The sequence below is a fragment of the Pleuronectes platessa genome, chromosome 6 (assembly GCF_947347685.1).
Source record: "Pleuronectes platessa chromosome 6, fPlePla1.1, whole genome shotgun sequence".
NCBI classification, from domain to species: domain Eukaryota; kingdom Metazoa; phylum Chordata; class Actinopteri; order Pleuronectiformes; family Pleuronectidae; genus Pleuronectes; species Pleuronectes platessa.
This window is the reverse complement of record NC_070631.1, coordinates 21,963,731-21,978,326: the sequence shown is the minus strand read 5'-3', so window position 1 is coordinate 21,978,326 and position 14,596 is coordinate 21,963,731. Positions and strand designations below refer to the sequence as shown.

Here is a 14,596-nt window from a genome sequence, read left to right as displayed (position 1 = left end):
CTTGTCAGGACCAGTTGACATCAATGGGACCAAATCCTGGTCCCGATGAGGCAAACATGATTTCTGAGGTCCTGGTTGCGTACTCAGTATATGTGAATTGTGATTAGGTTAAGGTGCATGATGTGGTCATGATTACGGTCGGCATAACGTTTGCTCTTTCCACAATGAATGGAAGTCAATACACTGTCCTTACAATGATAGCCGGGGGCAGGGAAACACAGCAGTTGGGTGAGTGAGGACAGGAAGGAAAGCCTAAGGATATGGACAGTTAGGGGAAGTCAGTTGTGGGGATATCTGTGTACAGGGGACATGGGTCGAGGGCAACTGAGGAGTCGATCATTACAAAACGCTGGATGAAGTTATTAAATTGAAATACCTCTCCCTGTCTGAATAAATTAGTAAAGCCCTAGAGAACGTATCTGCAGAGACAATAACTTAATTGATGTAAGCAATGAAGGTTATTTTTTTAATCAAGGTAAATTAATTAACATGACATTTACAGGAGTTGTAATGAACAACTTTGTGTATACATATGGGAATTTCCATTGTGTTATTGAGGCAGCCAATACAGAGGAAGTTAATGGAGTGCTACTATCTGATGGCATTAGTAATTTGCCATCGTGCAAGAATATAATACGGATATTATGCATATGGAGTCTATGCCAAAAAAGGTATGTCTTATCATTTAATGGAAATTAGTTTAACCATTCTCATTTCATTTTGAAAATTCGATTGACAAAATACCGCAGTTTTAAGTGACCAGAGAAATACAGAGGGACAAATGGAAATGATTAACCGTTCATATCAATCTCTGTTTAAGGACAAAAAGCTAACCTAAGCCTGTATTTGATTTATTAAAACTTATAGAGCAGAGTTGAGGTCTGTGTGTGTGTGTGCGAGTGAGAGAGACGCATTAGAAAAACCAACATCCTAATATGTATTTCAGACCATCTTCCGGCCTTTTTCTCTGCAGATTACAAGCTAAAATCAATGAATAAATACATAGCACTAAGGGTATTTCACCTTGTTTGGAGTGCTGTGTTTCGATATTTTGCTAAATTGCCATTTTCTCTTGACTATGATTTTACATAATGATCAATGGTTGGTCTTCTGCTGAGCCAGAGGAAATACAATAGGCAGGTGGCAGAGGTGAAAATTCAGGTCATCACTTTGGGCATTCAGGTGTAGCGTTACGTGGTTTTAAACCTAATCCCATGTGAGGATTTACTGGGGTGGAACAGCACGATGAAGATTTATGGAGGAAGGAGGTGATGATTTGCTGGTGAACAGTAATTTAATATGTTCTGCTGTCGGTGGATTTATGAAAAATTCAGAGAGGCTACCCAAATGACTGGATGTTAGTTTAGATCTTCAGTTGCAGCCAACCAGTGGCTCTGCATTGTTAGGGTTCTTTGAGCAAGACTTTTTACATATTATGTTTAGATTAATGAGTTTAGCAAGAAACATGGACAGATTTTGAGCTTGGACAGGTATAAATTAACTTGAGCTATCTCAAGAAAGATAGAACAACACTTAACAAGAATGATAAAAAAATCACATTGTGACAACACATGCACATACTTCAAATACATAATGTCTTCTTATTACTCATTTTCCTCTGGATGTCATTAGTGGACTTGTAATATAAAAAACTGATCATCATCAGACGAGTTTGTGTGTCTCCATTGTAGTTTTATATAATAATAATTTAAAACGGCCATAGAAGTGGCAAAGGGTATTTCAAGTGACAAATAACATCTCACACCAGAATAATTGGGAAAAAAAATATTTTGAGGACGGAGAATTTGGCACAAAAACTCAAATGGTATAAAAGAACTGCACCAAGGTTTAAGTAAAGCGTTCAAAATAAAGAAATTCCAAAATGTAGAACATTACAATTTAATGATAAGAAATAATTGATGTGCATACAAGCCGATAAAGATTATATATATGTAAAATGTAAGGAATTTTAAACAGCTTAAAAGAACATTTTAAACTCTGAAAATATTACTCGAAATATATTTGAGCTGTTATGCTGTCATGAACAGCACAGCCAGCTGCGCCGTTGGTTGTAATGCATTGTAAAATACATTAAAAACTGTAATAGTGTTTACCCATTTCTTAATTTGTTTTTGTTCTAACAAATAATCAAAACCCTTCTGGCTATAACTTAATAATTGTACAATATGTGGAAAATGTGTTTTGAGATCTTACAATACCAGAGCCACAGCCATTTGTATCTTTCCTGTTTTCATTATGGAAATTCTCTGCAGCTACCGTATGCTTGTGGTTCTATAAGGCAGCACAATGCTTCGAGCTAAATGCTAAATTATCATCTTAACATATAACAAAGCTATCATGCTGATGTCTAGCAGGTGTGTTTACCATGTTCATGATCTCCATGCAAATTTTTGCCATGGCGCTAAACAAAAAGTAAAGCTGAGGCTTATGGCAAATTCATAGTGTTGCAGGTGCTTTGTTACTAATGTTGGACAAAGTAAAGCTTTGAAGATGCAAAGTGAAACACAAACGTCAGCACAATATTCCAAGTCAATCCACTCAAACATTGTCAGTGAGCATTCTCAGTAATTCAGGTCATTATAACTTCAGGGTGTTTTACATTTGTTCATAGGCAACTGGGCACCGGAAACACAAGCAAACCAAGCTGCACGTATACATATGTACGATTCCTGGAAGATCGACAGTGACTGGAAAAAAGCGAAGTCACTAGTATCCATCCTCTGGGGACCATGAATAGCGGCACAAAATATAACAACCAATCTTAAAGACGCTGAGATATTTCAGTGGATAGGTGACCCGTTGGTGGTGCTCAACGAAAGGTCTAGGAATCGTCAAAAACCCTCACGACTCATCATCTGGGGACCGTGAATGTCTGTTACAAAAAAAAGTATGGAAATTCATCTCGTGTTTGTGGTGAGCCGACAGAGCTGCAGCCACACCACCCAACGCCAGTGTCCTTACATACACCTCATATACAGCATTTCATATTACACAGTCCCCTGTTAAGTTATTTCAATCCATCCATCTTGCAGCACAATTAACCTTTGCTTAATGGTTTTAACATTTTTATACAGAACTAATGGTTTAATCGTTACTCTGCAGAAATTACAATAATAATTTAGCCATTTGCTGATGTTGAGTAGACCCATAAAGCAGAGCTGCAAAAGTCATGTCAGCATCAAAGTTGCCAGAATTGGATTTTATTAACAATGTTTTAGAGCAATTCAATTTTAAAATCCCACGAAGTCTTCACAGTTTGGGGTATAGGGTAATACACTAATGCTGGTGTTAATTAAAAGTTTCCATAAACACTTTCATGTTTACATCAGTGTGTGTTTCTCGTTTTTTTTATTTAAGAGGTCTTTCATAACATCATAATCATCTTTATCTCCTTCCAATCTGCCAGTTATATTCATATTTATATGTATATTTAAAAATATATATAATTTACGCTAATTATCAACTTTAACTTCAATGACTGAAATGCAATCCTCCCACTCCTATTCTATTCATTCATCAAGCAATAGAAAGAGATAAATGTGCCCTTGCATTTTTTGAGAAGCCAAGGTTGAGGGGTGAGTTGTGCAGGACTTGAGAAAATGACAGTACATCCCTTCCTGGTAACAAAGGGTTAGGGTTAATTGATCAAATTGCTGTGGTGGTTACAAAGAGACAAGGTGAAAGAAATATTGAAAAAATATGTTCATTCCACTGCTTTGTTTTGAAAAAGTACAGTGCTGTACTTGTCCTTGCCTAAGCAGTGGACATTGCAAAAACCTGTTGCATCTGAATACCCACAGACACACAAACAAGTCTTTCAGAGAAATCCTTCCCAGCACAGAGGTCTGACAAATCAGGTCGCACAGAAAGACAATTTTAGGAATATTTGGTGAAAGCGCAGCTTTGTCAGACTGAGATCAGACCCAAACAATTTTTTATTAGTTTTATTGACAGCTCACAATGCCTCTGTCTTTCTGTGACGTTATCCACAGTTGTAAGTAGGTCATACTCCATTCTTCACTGTTTTTCACGAAAGTGACAGCTTGAGCAGCTCAACTTCAAAACGGAAACAGAAAGATATATTTTCGCTGTTGCCCTTTTGCCCTCATAAAGAATTTATATCACCCACCGGAATCAACGATAGATATTTCTTCTCATTTCTCCATGTGTTACCTTTTGATAACCTAGGGCAAGAACGAGGAATGTGACTCGTAGTTCCCTTAGAAAAAATTAAAATAAAATGATAAATGACAAATTCCTTTTTTTTTATAATATAAGACAACATGTTCTTCTGTCAGTGTTATTGGCTTTGTCCTTGATGGCAAGTTTCTAGATCATTCCGGCCAGCCAAGGAGGAAGAAAAAGTCCCACAGATCCCAGTATGCACACCAGTACAAACATCCAGAGGAATATCCTGTCAATGACCATGGCCACATACTTCCAGTCCTCCTTCACCTGGCGGAGGGAGGAGACACAATAGTAAGAGACATTTCTATTTCACACCATACAACCTGTCTTTTGACCAGCTGTCACTTTTTACCCTTGATTGATTTCTCTTGAATGGCTTATTTTTTCATTATGAGGCAGCTATCTCCTAAATGTCAGTCAATCCTCGCTCGTCTCGCTTATGAAAAATTGAAGGTCAAATTACTGAGGTCACATTGTTTCAGAGACAGGCGTTTATCTGGCTCCAGATAGGATGTGCATTGTAGTACTGACAATTACTGGTGTCAGTGAATACAATAACTTCCACCTCTGCTTTGTGTATAATTTTACATATTTTTGATCCTCCCCTCCCATTCCACAAAGACACCTTTTATTTTATTTTGAGACTCAGCAACTAACACTAAATCAGTGTTAAACAAGTTGCAATGCACTAAAAAATAATTTTTCCCCACAATAAAGAATAATAAGCTTTTTTATTATTTAAAATACCTGTTTATTTATATTATTGCTATGACCTCGATAACCTACAGAATCTATAAAACTCAATTAATTTCAATTAAATGTTATTTGTACTGCTACAAGAGTTGACGCTGTAACCCTGCTCATGAGTTTCTCCGATCCAGTTACAGTTACAGTTATAAAGGGTGATTATAGACCAAATATACATTTACAACTACACACAATAATGGTAATTTAAATTTCAAATGAAAAGCAATGTTTCAAGTGCTGTTCAACTTTGACTCAACTGCTCCTAATGTCAGTTGTGATTTGGTGCTATACAAATAAAATAAAATTGAATTGAATTTCACTATTTCACTAATTACCTGAAACTATGTGGCTTTTGTCAAATTTGAGCACAACATTAAATGTTAGATCTATTATTTAGTTGCCAATGCTTTGCTGGTTACTGAAATAATAATTCTGTCAACTCACTGAAAAGTCTGCATCCTCAGCCCTGAGATGATCAGCGATGTACTGAACTCCCTCTATGGCCCGTTGCATAGCCGGGGAAATAGCTGGGACTATGGTGTCCTGCTGGGTGCTGGCATCCTTGGTGAACTCTGCTGTGAGAGTTTGGGATCTGTGGTGATCTGTTGGGGCTTGTTTCTTCACCCGCCCCGTGAACCGGATGACCCCTGACCCTTCGTCATGCAGACAGGAGTACTGGAAGCTGCAGGAGCGACAGTGATGGCCAGCTCGCTGAGTAAGCTCCGTCTGTTGGTTACACATTTCTTCTACGCTGACGGAGCGGCCGTTTGGAGCCAATGTATTCAGTTCTCCCCTGTATAGGCTGTGAAGTGGGCCTAGCGGTAAAGACGGTGGCAAGGATAACTGGGAAGAGGACAAGCCTGTGGAGTTGTGTCCACGTAGGAGTTGCTTGTCTGAGAGAACTGAATATTGGCTGGATGTGGACTGGCAGAAAATGTTGCCCTTTAGTGGGTGATCCTCCTCGGTATGGCCCTCAGGGGGAGAAGAATGTGGAGAAGGGGAGCACACAAGGATGCTTGGACTTTCAGGTGGAGTCTTTGGCAGTGTATTCTCTATCTGTCCCATTTGTCTCAGTCCTGTCTCTAACCCGGTCCAAAAGGCCAGCGAGTTGCCCGTTGCAGATACCGTTGTTGGGCGGTGCATCATCTCGATAAGCTTCTTGCAGTTCTGCTTCGCTGTGCCCGGCGGACGCTTCATGAAGAGGACGCGAGGAACCATGTCCAGGAACACCCTCCGCACCCACTGAGGCATGCCATGGGTTTGTGGCGAGCGGTGATGTACATTTAGCACAAAAACTGTAATTACGATGGAGAGTGTGACGAAGACCATGGTGAACAGCAGGTATTCACCGATCAGTGGAATCACCAGTGATGTAGACGGTATAATCTCAGTGATCAGCAGGAGGAACACTGTGAGAGACAGTAACACTGAGATACACAAAGTAATCTTCTCTCCACATTGCGATGGCAAATAAAACACCAGCACAGTCAAACAGGAGATGAGCAGACAGGGGATGATGAGGTTTATAGTGTAGAACAGCGGAAGCCTCCGGATGATGAAATAGTAAGTGATGTCTGCATAGATCTCCGTGCAGCACTCGTACTTTTTGGTATTGTACTTGCCCACTGCATTAATGATGACCCACTCGCCGCTCTCCCAGTAGTCCATCTGGTCCACATCGCTATCCATGTTGATCAGATCGATCTTGGCGCGGTCGTACGTCCACGAGCCGAACTTCATCTTGCAGCTTTGCTGGTCGAAAGGAAAGAAAGTAACATCGATGCTGCAAGAAGACTTATAAATCGCTGGTGGCATCCACTTGATCCGACCGTCATGGAACAGATGCGCTTTCGTGAGGTGGGTCACTGCAAAGTCGCCGTCCGCGCTGCAGAGGAAGAAAAGCACATTAAATGAAGAGAAAGGTAAAAACACATTCATCACATATACTTTACATCTTTACCTTCACTAGAAGGCTTTCATTCAGGGGGATTTCTTCTAGCAATTAAAATTAAGATTTGTCAGGAGTTCGCTGAGTTGTCACGGAGATAGATAAGTTGTTTCGGTTGAAAATTCCAGATAAAGCTAGTAACTGGAGATTCATTTCCAACTTTTGTGTTCAACTGTTGACTGAATCGTGACTGTGTTATATATTGTCAGTGTTTGAGAGTGTTATTGCAATAAACATTTCTTATTACAACCAATGACCTAAAGGGACTACAAGCCAAAACTCTTTTTCATTATCTAGTTTAATGATAGAACATTATTGGAGAATTATTCATAGATTTGAATCCTCTTTTATTCACCCTCTACATTAGGGGTGGGAATTGCAGGGTAACTCACGTTGTTGAAGAGGATACAAAATACCCCTAATGAGGTAAAGTGCAGGATTTGTTTATGTATTAGCTGCAATTTGGTTTAAGTTTCACAGTTTGGCACAAACTGAGATGAAACATTACAAATGATGCATAACATTTGATTAGGTTTACTTAGTTTTATATAAGTCTTCAACAAACATATGGCAATTTCCACATGAGACATCATTCCAACTTAAAATAACCATAAACTGGCTAATATTTAGTTACTATATATATAAACTAAATATATAAAACTAAATATTAACATTTGGCGCCAGCATATCGATAATCATATCAGATGAGTCTAGACAACAATATCAAGGACATTTCTTGAAAGAAACATTATTTGTTATTGCGTGTATGATGATTATACTCCTGTAATATATATCTAACACCAGGCATATGAAAGATTGGATGCTTCCAAAATCCGTAATAATAAATTATAAAAATAAATAGCATTTGTTTTGGTGCTACAGAAGAATTATTGGAGGTAATCACTGTGATTGTAAACTATCAGTAGTGAGTGACAGCTGCCTCTTTCCCTCTCTTTCCTCCTGTATCTCAATTAGATCTGATTGATCCCGGTTGTGCTTCCAGCTCAGTCATTATACACCCGAGCCTTTCTTCTACAGCTTATTATCTGACCCCCCCCCTCCCCATCTACTTAGTTGTGATTAACTTTAATTCATTCAATACACCTAGAGAACAGCTAACGATCACCATGTGCTGGATCCACAGTTCATTCTGTTTTGCCCTTATTTGTTCTGCTGAACATCTGCATGCCTGAATTAGTCCTATGGCTTTCCTTCTAATCGAAAATTTAAACAACCTGCTTATAGGTATTAGTTTGGAGAATCACACCATTAGTCCAGATGTAGAAGTGTTGGAAAAAATACACACACAAACTGAGAACATGCAAACTCCATGCAGAAAGACCCCAGGTAAACTGGGATTAGAGGCAAAAGTGCTACAGAGCTTTGCTCACACAGCACCACTGTGTTTTTCTGAGCGTTGATGCCCTGGATAAAATGTGCTTTACAAATATAGATTGTTAATGTAGATGGATATTTCCTCATGAGAAACCACAATTATGTTACTACAATGAAGCGTTAATCTGAGCATTGTATTGAGCCAATTCTGTTTTACCTGTTTGTAATACAGTTTCTCATATTAACTCATTTCCCTTACTTAGAGGGAAATAAAGAAACATGAACCTGAGGCACTCACACTGCATGCACTTGATCTGAGGCTCCTTCTGAAACACACCCAGTTACATTTCATCTTCTAATTACCTGCCTAATGTATCACTTTGTACTATGTCCCAAGCTTTGTTTGTAACAAGATCCATTATCCATATTCACATTTATTTCAACTAAATTACTTTAGGACATTGGCACCGAACAGGATGTCTGGCACAATTCAACAGAATCCTCACGTTTTTCCCTCCAGTCATACCATCTGTTGGAATAAAATCATCAGAGTCTGAGGATTAGTTGTTGTGTGTGAGTTTTCTTGCCTTGAAAACGACTACATTTAAGATCCCATCAACCACTTGGTGGGACTGTGAAAGGAAACAAGCCATACAAGCTACTGATGCCGAGCCTCACTTGTTGTAGAGGACAATGTCTGGCCTCCAGATGATCTCTGAGGGGATACGGATGGAGGTGACATTCTCGTATTCCTCCGGGTTCCAGCGCAGTTTGTAATCATTCCATTCCTGTGGGAGAACATTAATCATGTTCACATGCTGCAGCTTTATATTGGACTGTATCTCTAGCATGCATTTAGTCTTTAATACATACTTGCTTGACCCAGACATTTGTTGTCATCATCTGGTTCTTCTCGTCCTTATTTCATGTAAACAGACCAGAAAATCACTGTGACATTTATCCTCTTGTCTGCACTTCATAATTTCATAATTTTTCATTGTTGCCACCTGGACTCATGAATAAGTTATAAAACAAATCAACATATAAGCCCTCTATTTGTACAAAGAGATTAGCTGTATAAACACACCGGGAAAACAATATAACACAGTGCACCATGAAAAAAACACCCTTCCTGCACTGTATCTGTTGCTTTGTTGGCAAGCTATTATCTCCGGCTCTTCCACATTCCACATTCAACATCTAACACAGTTGGAAAACACTCAACTTCACCCAGAGCTGCCTTTCGCTGCATGAGGCATGTGAAGCGAGCACAGTTACCTAACTGTGTGTCGAAAAACCTGGAGAATCCAGGTTTTTCATCCATGCAGCATCGCTGCGTGGTTCCAAATGGTAGCCAGAGTTTTACACACTTTTTACTGTCAACAGAAAAACCGCAACATAATTTGTGTAAAATGAAAATGTTTATAAGTCCAGAGGCTCTATAAAGATGTAATTAAGTTGAGACGTGCTGTTTCTGGTTTGCTTTTTAGGAGACAGCTTTGCATATTTACTGTCAGTTTTGGGATATTTGACAACTGAATTTAATTTGGGAAAAATAATTCAGTCTCTTCTGTTGTGGTTTCATTTCCGCTGATGATTGATGTGTGTGTCTAAATGTATCTCTCTTGCCTGGTATAGCTTTGGGCTTGTGGCTATTGGGATCATATTCATTCTGTTGCATCTCAGAAACATTTCAGTTGATTAACATATTAGCACATAAAGTACCAATCCAACATAATAATCGACCTACTAATACAACTAGCATCTTTTTGTCTGTCTGTAATTGGAATGCATAACTCCTATACTGCAGAGTTTGTTGCAAATTGAACATGAAATATGTTCCATATTAATACATTCTAAATGAACAGACGACCAGCACTATGTAGCAGTCATTGGTGGCAGGACAGTGTGCCCTCAGTCTGCGGGCATGTCTACGCCCACAGATAAACTACAGCAGGGCTGGATGCCAGATCATTTAGATAATTTGATACATTTTATTTTATGAATATCGGACAGAGATACAGACACACAGCACAGGTGCTGATCTCCTTCATAGCAACAGCACTCATAGAATCACTTTGTATTGCCAGTTGCCTAAAAAAGTAAACGCACGGTTTAAGTTTTGCTGCTGCAATGCTTCATATCAACTGAATTGCAAAGCTTATTTTGGAAACATTGTGAACTAACAGGCCTCTGAAAAAACTGACACGCAATGTATGAACAGTAAAATAATCCAGTTTCATTTTATTAAAAACATTGATGGTGGCATAATATAGGTGGCATAAACACAAAGTTTTCTAACATCAATCTGCACCATAGACTGTTTATATAAAGCTCTGCAAACAACATCCAGCACACAAACAATAAAAAGTGACAGTGTATAGTAGAACTGTTTGAGGAGGACTCGCTAATGACAAGGAATAATTCTGAAGAGGCTCAGGAGCATTAACACAAGACAAAAGAACAGAACATTCTAAATTAATAAACCTTTATGGAAGATAGTGTGTGTCCGATGTAGGTAAAACTTAACAGTCTGGTAAAGTTTTACTCACCACATCAATAAGCTGGGCAATGGAAAGGCCAAAGTGGACCATCACTGTGTCTGAAGTGTTTTCCACAGGCCTGGAGAGCTTATTGTAATGTACAAACAGATCCTGGAGCAGCCTCTCTTCAGCGTGGGCACGAGGTCTAACTTGGAAACAAACTGAGAAAGAAATGAGAAATTAGGAAAGCTTAGACACAGCCTCATTTGTTTTAATTTAGTAGTTTAAAACAGGACAAATTGACTTTGTTTAAAGATGCACATGCATGATATCACAATCCTCTCTTTTTCATGCTCATACATGTCAGCTGCTTTTGTGCAAACTTTTCACTCATAACCAGTCTTTCCTTTGTGTATCTACATATGAAATAGCAAAGATGATTTCAAATGCATAACAATTATACTGAATATATTTGCCTCCATCCTACAATACATTCTTTTAAAATGGATTTAGCTGATATGGCCATGCCACTGTAAAGAATCCACTGTTGTAGATATAGAGTGTAATCCAAAAGGAGGGTGACCTCTATTATACAGGTGGCGTGCGGTTACATGAGACCGTATCTGAGAGATGAGACTAACAGGGAGGGGTGGTGGAGGAAAAAGAGGACGGATGAATCTGAATCTGAGGACATCCGCTGTGTCTCGGAACAGACGTGCTGATGGAGCGTTCCGCCGAGACGTCGCTTCCCTTCCTCCCCCTCAACTCCTCTCTCCGCCTCCTAGTCTACAGCCACACTGATGGCTCACACACACACATTTTTAGAAACAGCTCACATAGCACTGAGAATGACCAAACAAGGTCTGGGGACAATTAAAGAGACGCTCGCCCTCCGGAAGGCCTTTACAGGATAATGTCTTTGTGGTCCAGTCCTGTTTTTCATATTCAACAACACATTTCTCTTTTCAGGCCATTGTGCATCCGTGTAGGTGACTCACTGACAAAGCATTTATCATGGCCTTTGATTTATTAACCAGCCCAACTGTTGTTTTGATATGCCTGGCAATGCTGCATATTTCAATGTCTTGGAGCAATATATGGTCTACTCTATATTGTTAACAGTTATTGTGCAAAATACAAATTTAACAGAAGAGATGGGCCATTTTTTATTACCTCATTATAATTTGAATCCATGTGATTGCTGGTTGCACAGGAAGGAAACTATCTCTGATATCTGAGACAAAGACGCTTTGCTTAAAATAGGGACTCGTGTGTTGTCATGACGCTGGCCCTCCTCTCAGGTCCTCTCTCTCACTCAATCAAAGCTGATGGGCTGTCCTTCAGCCGCCTGAAAACTGGCATCCACAGTTTTTAAAGGATCAGGATCAATAACTTAATAAATGAATATACTTTTTATTTTTCCCTCCCCCACGTCCTCTCTTCATGATTCCATCTGAATGTGTTTGACATGTGCAGACACAGGACAACCTTGAGACGTCTCTATGTTTTCAGATGAGAGGAACTTACATGGGTACCTTTCCTTTCATCACATCAGCTCTGAGAAATGTCTGTTGAATGCAGGTGATATTGAATAAGGAGAGATGCTCCAGTGGATACTTAAGCAGCCTTGCAACTAATGGGTTTAGATGGGGGAGCTGGCAGAGTGTCCTGACATTGACGCTGTGTGGGTCAGAGCAGTAATGTGTACAGAAAGTAACTGTCAGATGGATTTACTTCTGTACTCTACAGGACACTATTGTGAATACTAGTGGGGCAGGCTTTGGTGTCACCACTTAGAATGGAGAGACCAAAGTAAACAGTCTACACAGCAGAGGGAAGTTAGAAAACTTTGTGTTCATCCTACCAGGTTTATATGCAATGAAGAGTTTACAGTCAAGGTTTTTCATAAAATGAAACTGAATTGACTTTATTACTGTTCATGTGTGTGGCTTGTATGTACATTTGAATAATTTCAACTGCCGTTGTTTTTTTTAAAACTGCGTGTCGGCTATTTTAGAAGTCAGTTAAGCAAACCACACCATCTTCAGACCCAAGATAATAAACAAAATTTAGGTCCAGGGAAAAAATATCAGAAACAAAACAAATGTTGTGTTTTTACTTTGAAGAAAGTAGGAAGTGATTATATGAATGGAGATAAGAACCAACGACTCCCATGAATGACTGTGTCAGTCGAGTGAATGGTGAAATATAAATAATAAGATTATGAAAATGATCTGGCAGGACATTTGTCGACCAGCATAGAAGAAGACATTTTGAACTCGGTCAATAGCAGGTTTATGCTATTGTCCTGGATATATTTCATTATTTAATTCTCCTAATAAACTTGCACTATTTAATTAATGTTCGCAATGGAAACCAAATAAGGTTAATTATGTAAATCATACAGAAAAGTTCAAATCTGGTAAATTATGGTAAATATCAGTTCTACTAATATATATATGCAGGTGCCCTTAGTTTTGTAAAGCACCTGCCTAACACTTCCAACCCGGTTGGTTATGTGTCAGAGCTACTAAGCCTAGTTCTGTCCAGGTTTCCTCTTTCCCCCCTTAAAGACCAATTATTCACAAGCAGCAAATATACAACATTTCAGGTAAATACTGTTCCTGTACCAGGCTAACACAGCTTGTTACCAGGTCACTAGGCAACCAAGGCTGTTATCCATAAAAACTAAAAGAAAACAAGATTATTATTTTTGTCCTGAATGTTTTGGTTTTATCAGAGATGTATTATTCATCTTGTCAGATAAAAAATATTTGCCCTTCGAATGAATAATGGTACTAGTTTATTATGGACTCTACAAAAATGTTTGGGGGTAGGGTTAAGGGTAGAATCATATTTATCATTTTTTTTTTTTTAAGCAACAGCCTCCAACTGCATTTTCAATATTTTCTTTGGACCCTTCAGGTCACTTAAAAAAAATGCTAGAAGCCCCGTCCAGCCAAATACCCAAAATACAATATTTATGGCATGGCAAAAAAGTAAAAAAATAAAGACATTGTCCATTTTTTAGTGAAGTTGTTTGCACTGATTGAAATACTGTAAATACACTTCATTTTACATATACTTTAAATATTCAATTTAAAGCTATTTTAGAAAAAAAATTAAGAATACATTCCCTCCCCTTTTAAAAACTCCCAATTTAAATATGTTTTACTAAATCCCTTGCACTGAAAAAGAAAATGACAAGATGGGTTAGGATTTACCTTGTGGAGGAAGAGTGAAGAAAAGTAAGCTCAAACATTTGAACATATCCATAGTGACTTTAGTAGTATCCAACTCTGTGAGTGAACTCCCCAACTTGTGCTGTTACTCAGTGCCGGTGGTCAGTCATCCCAACGGCATCTGTGAATAATAATCGAGTAACAGTAGGTTGTCAGGAGGTGCAGTTCAGTTTAAACAGCCAGATGGAGAGGTCATGTCATATCTGTCAGTCCTGGGCCCGGTGTTCCCCCTGTGTCCATCCGTCCATCTCTCTTCACGAGCTCTATCTTGTCCAGTGTGTGAGAATGGAGGACCTGAGACCTGTCGTCCAGTTCTCCTGATCCTACACTTGGAAATCCCTCGTTGCTCCAGTGGAATCCTTCATCCAAGTGTGGCTTATCCCTCTCTTCTCCACCAACCCTGTCTATATTATTCCCTCCCTTACCTCTCTTCTCTCCGCCTCCTCACCTCCTCTCTTCTCTCCCTCTCTCTCCCTCGCACACATGCACGCACCTCATTTCTCCCTTTGCATTTTCTCCCTCTCTCCCGCTTATTTTCTTTCCTCCCGTGTTCCAGTTTCTCTCTCTCACACACTTTTTACCATAAATTGTTTTTGTCAGTCAAGTAGTGTGTGTGTGTGTGTGTGTGTGTG

General features: G+C 39.1%; 1 protein-coding gene across 1 annotated transcript; it reads right to left on the bottom strand.

Moving 5' to 3' along the window:
- Nucleotides 1–1,803: 1,803 nt before the first annotated feature.
- Nucleotides 1,804–14,351, bottom strand: LOC128442571 (neuronal acetylcholine receptor subunit alpha-2). Its single transcript, XM_053425088.1, has 6 exons — nt 13,947–14,351; nt 10,792–10,943; nt 9,113–9,157; nt 8,918–9,027; nt 5,401–6,841; nt 1,804–4,476 (listed from the first exon to the last, which is right to left on the bottom strand). The coding sequence occupies exons 1-6, from the start codon at nt 13,996–13,998 to the stop codon at nt 4,351–4,353; spliced, it is 1,926 nt and encodes a 641-aa protein (XP_053281063.1). The 5' UTR covers nt 13,999–14,351; the 3' UTR covers nt 1,804–4,350.
- Between the last annotated feature and the right edge of the window lie 245 nt (nt 14,352–14,596).

What these genes read in the sequence shown, in the direction of transcription:
- LOC128442571 (XM_053425088.1), bottom strand. Translation starts at nt 13,998, where the DNA reads ATGGATATGTTCAAATGTTTGAGCTTACTTTTCTTCACTCTTCCTCCA. An exon ending in CAAATGTCTGGGTCAAGCAA is followed by an intron (nt 9,028 to 9,112) that starts GTATGTATTAAA and finishes GTTCTCCCACAG; the next exon opens with GAATGGAATGATTACAAACT. An exon ending in CTGAGGATGCAGACTTTTCA is followed by an intron (nt 4,477 to 5,400) that starts GTGAGTTGACAG and finishes TCCCTCCGCCAG; the next exon opens with GTGAAGGAGGACTGGAAGTA.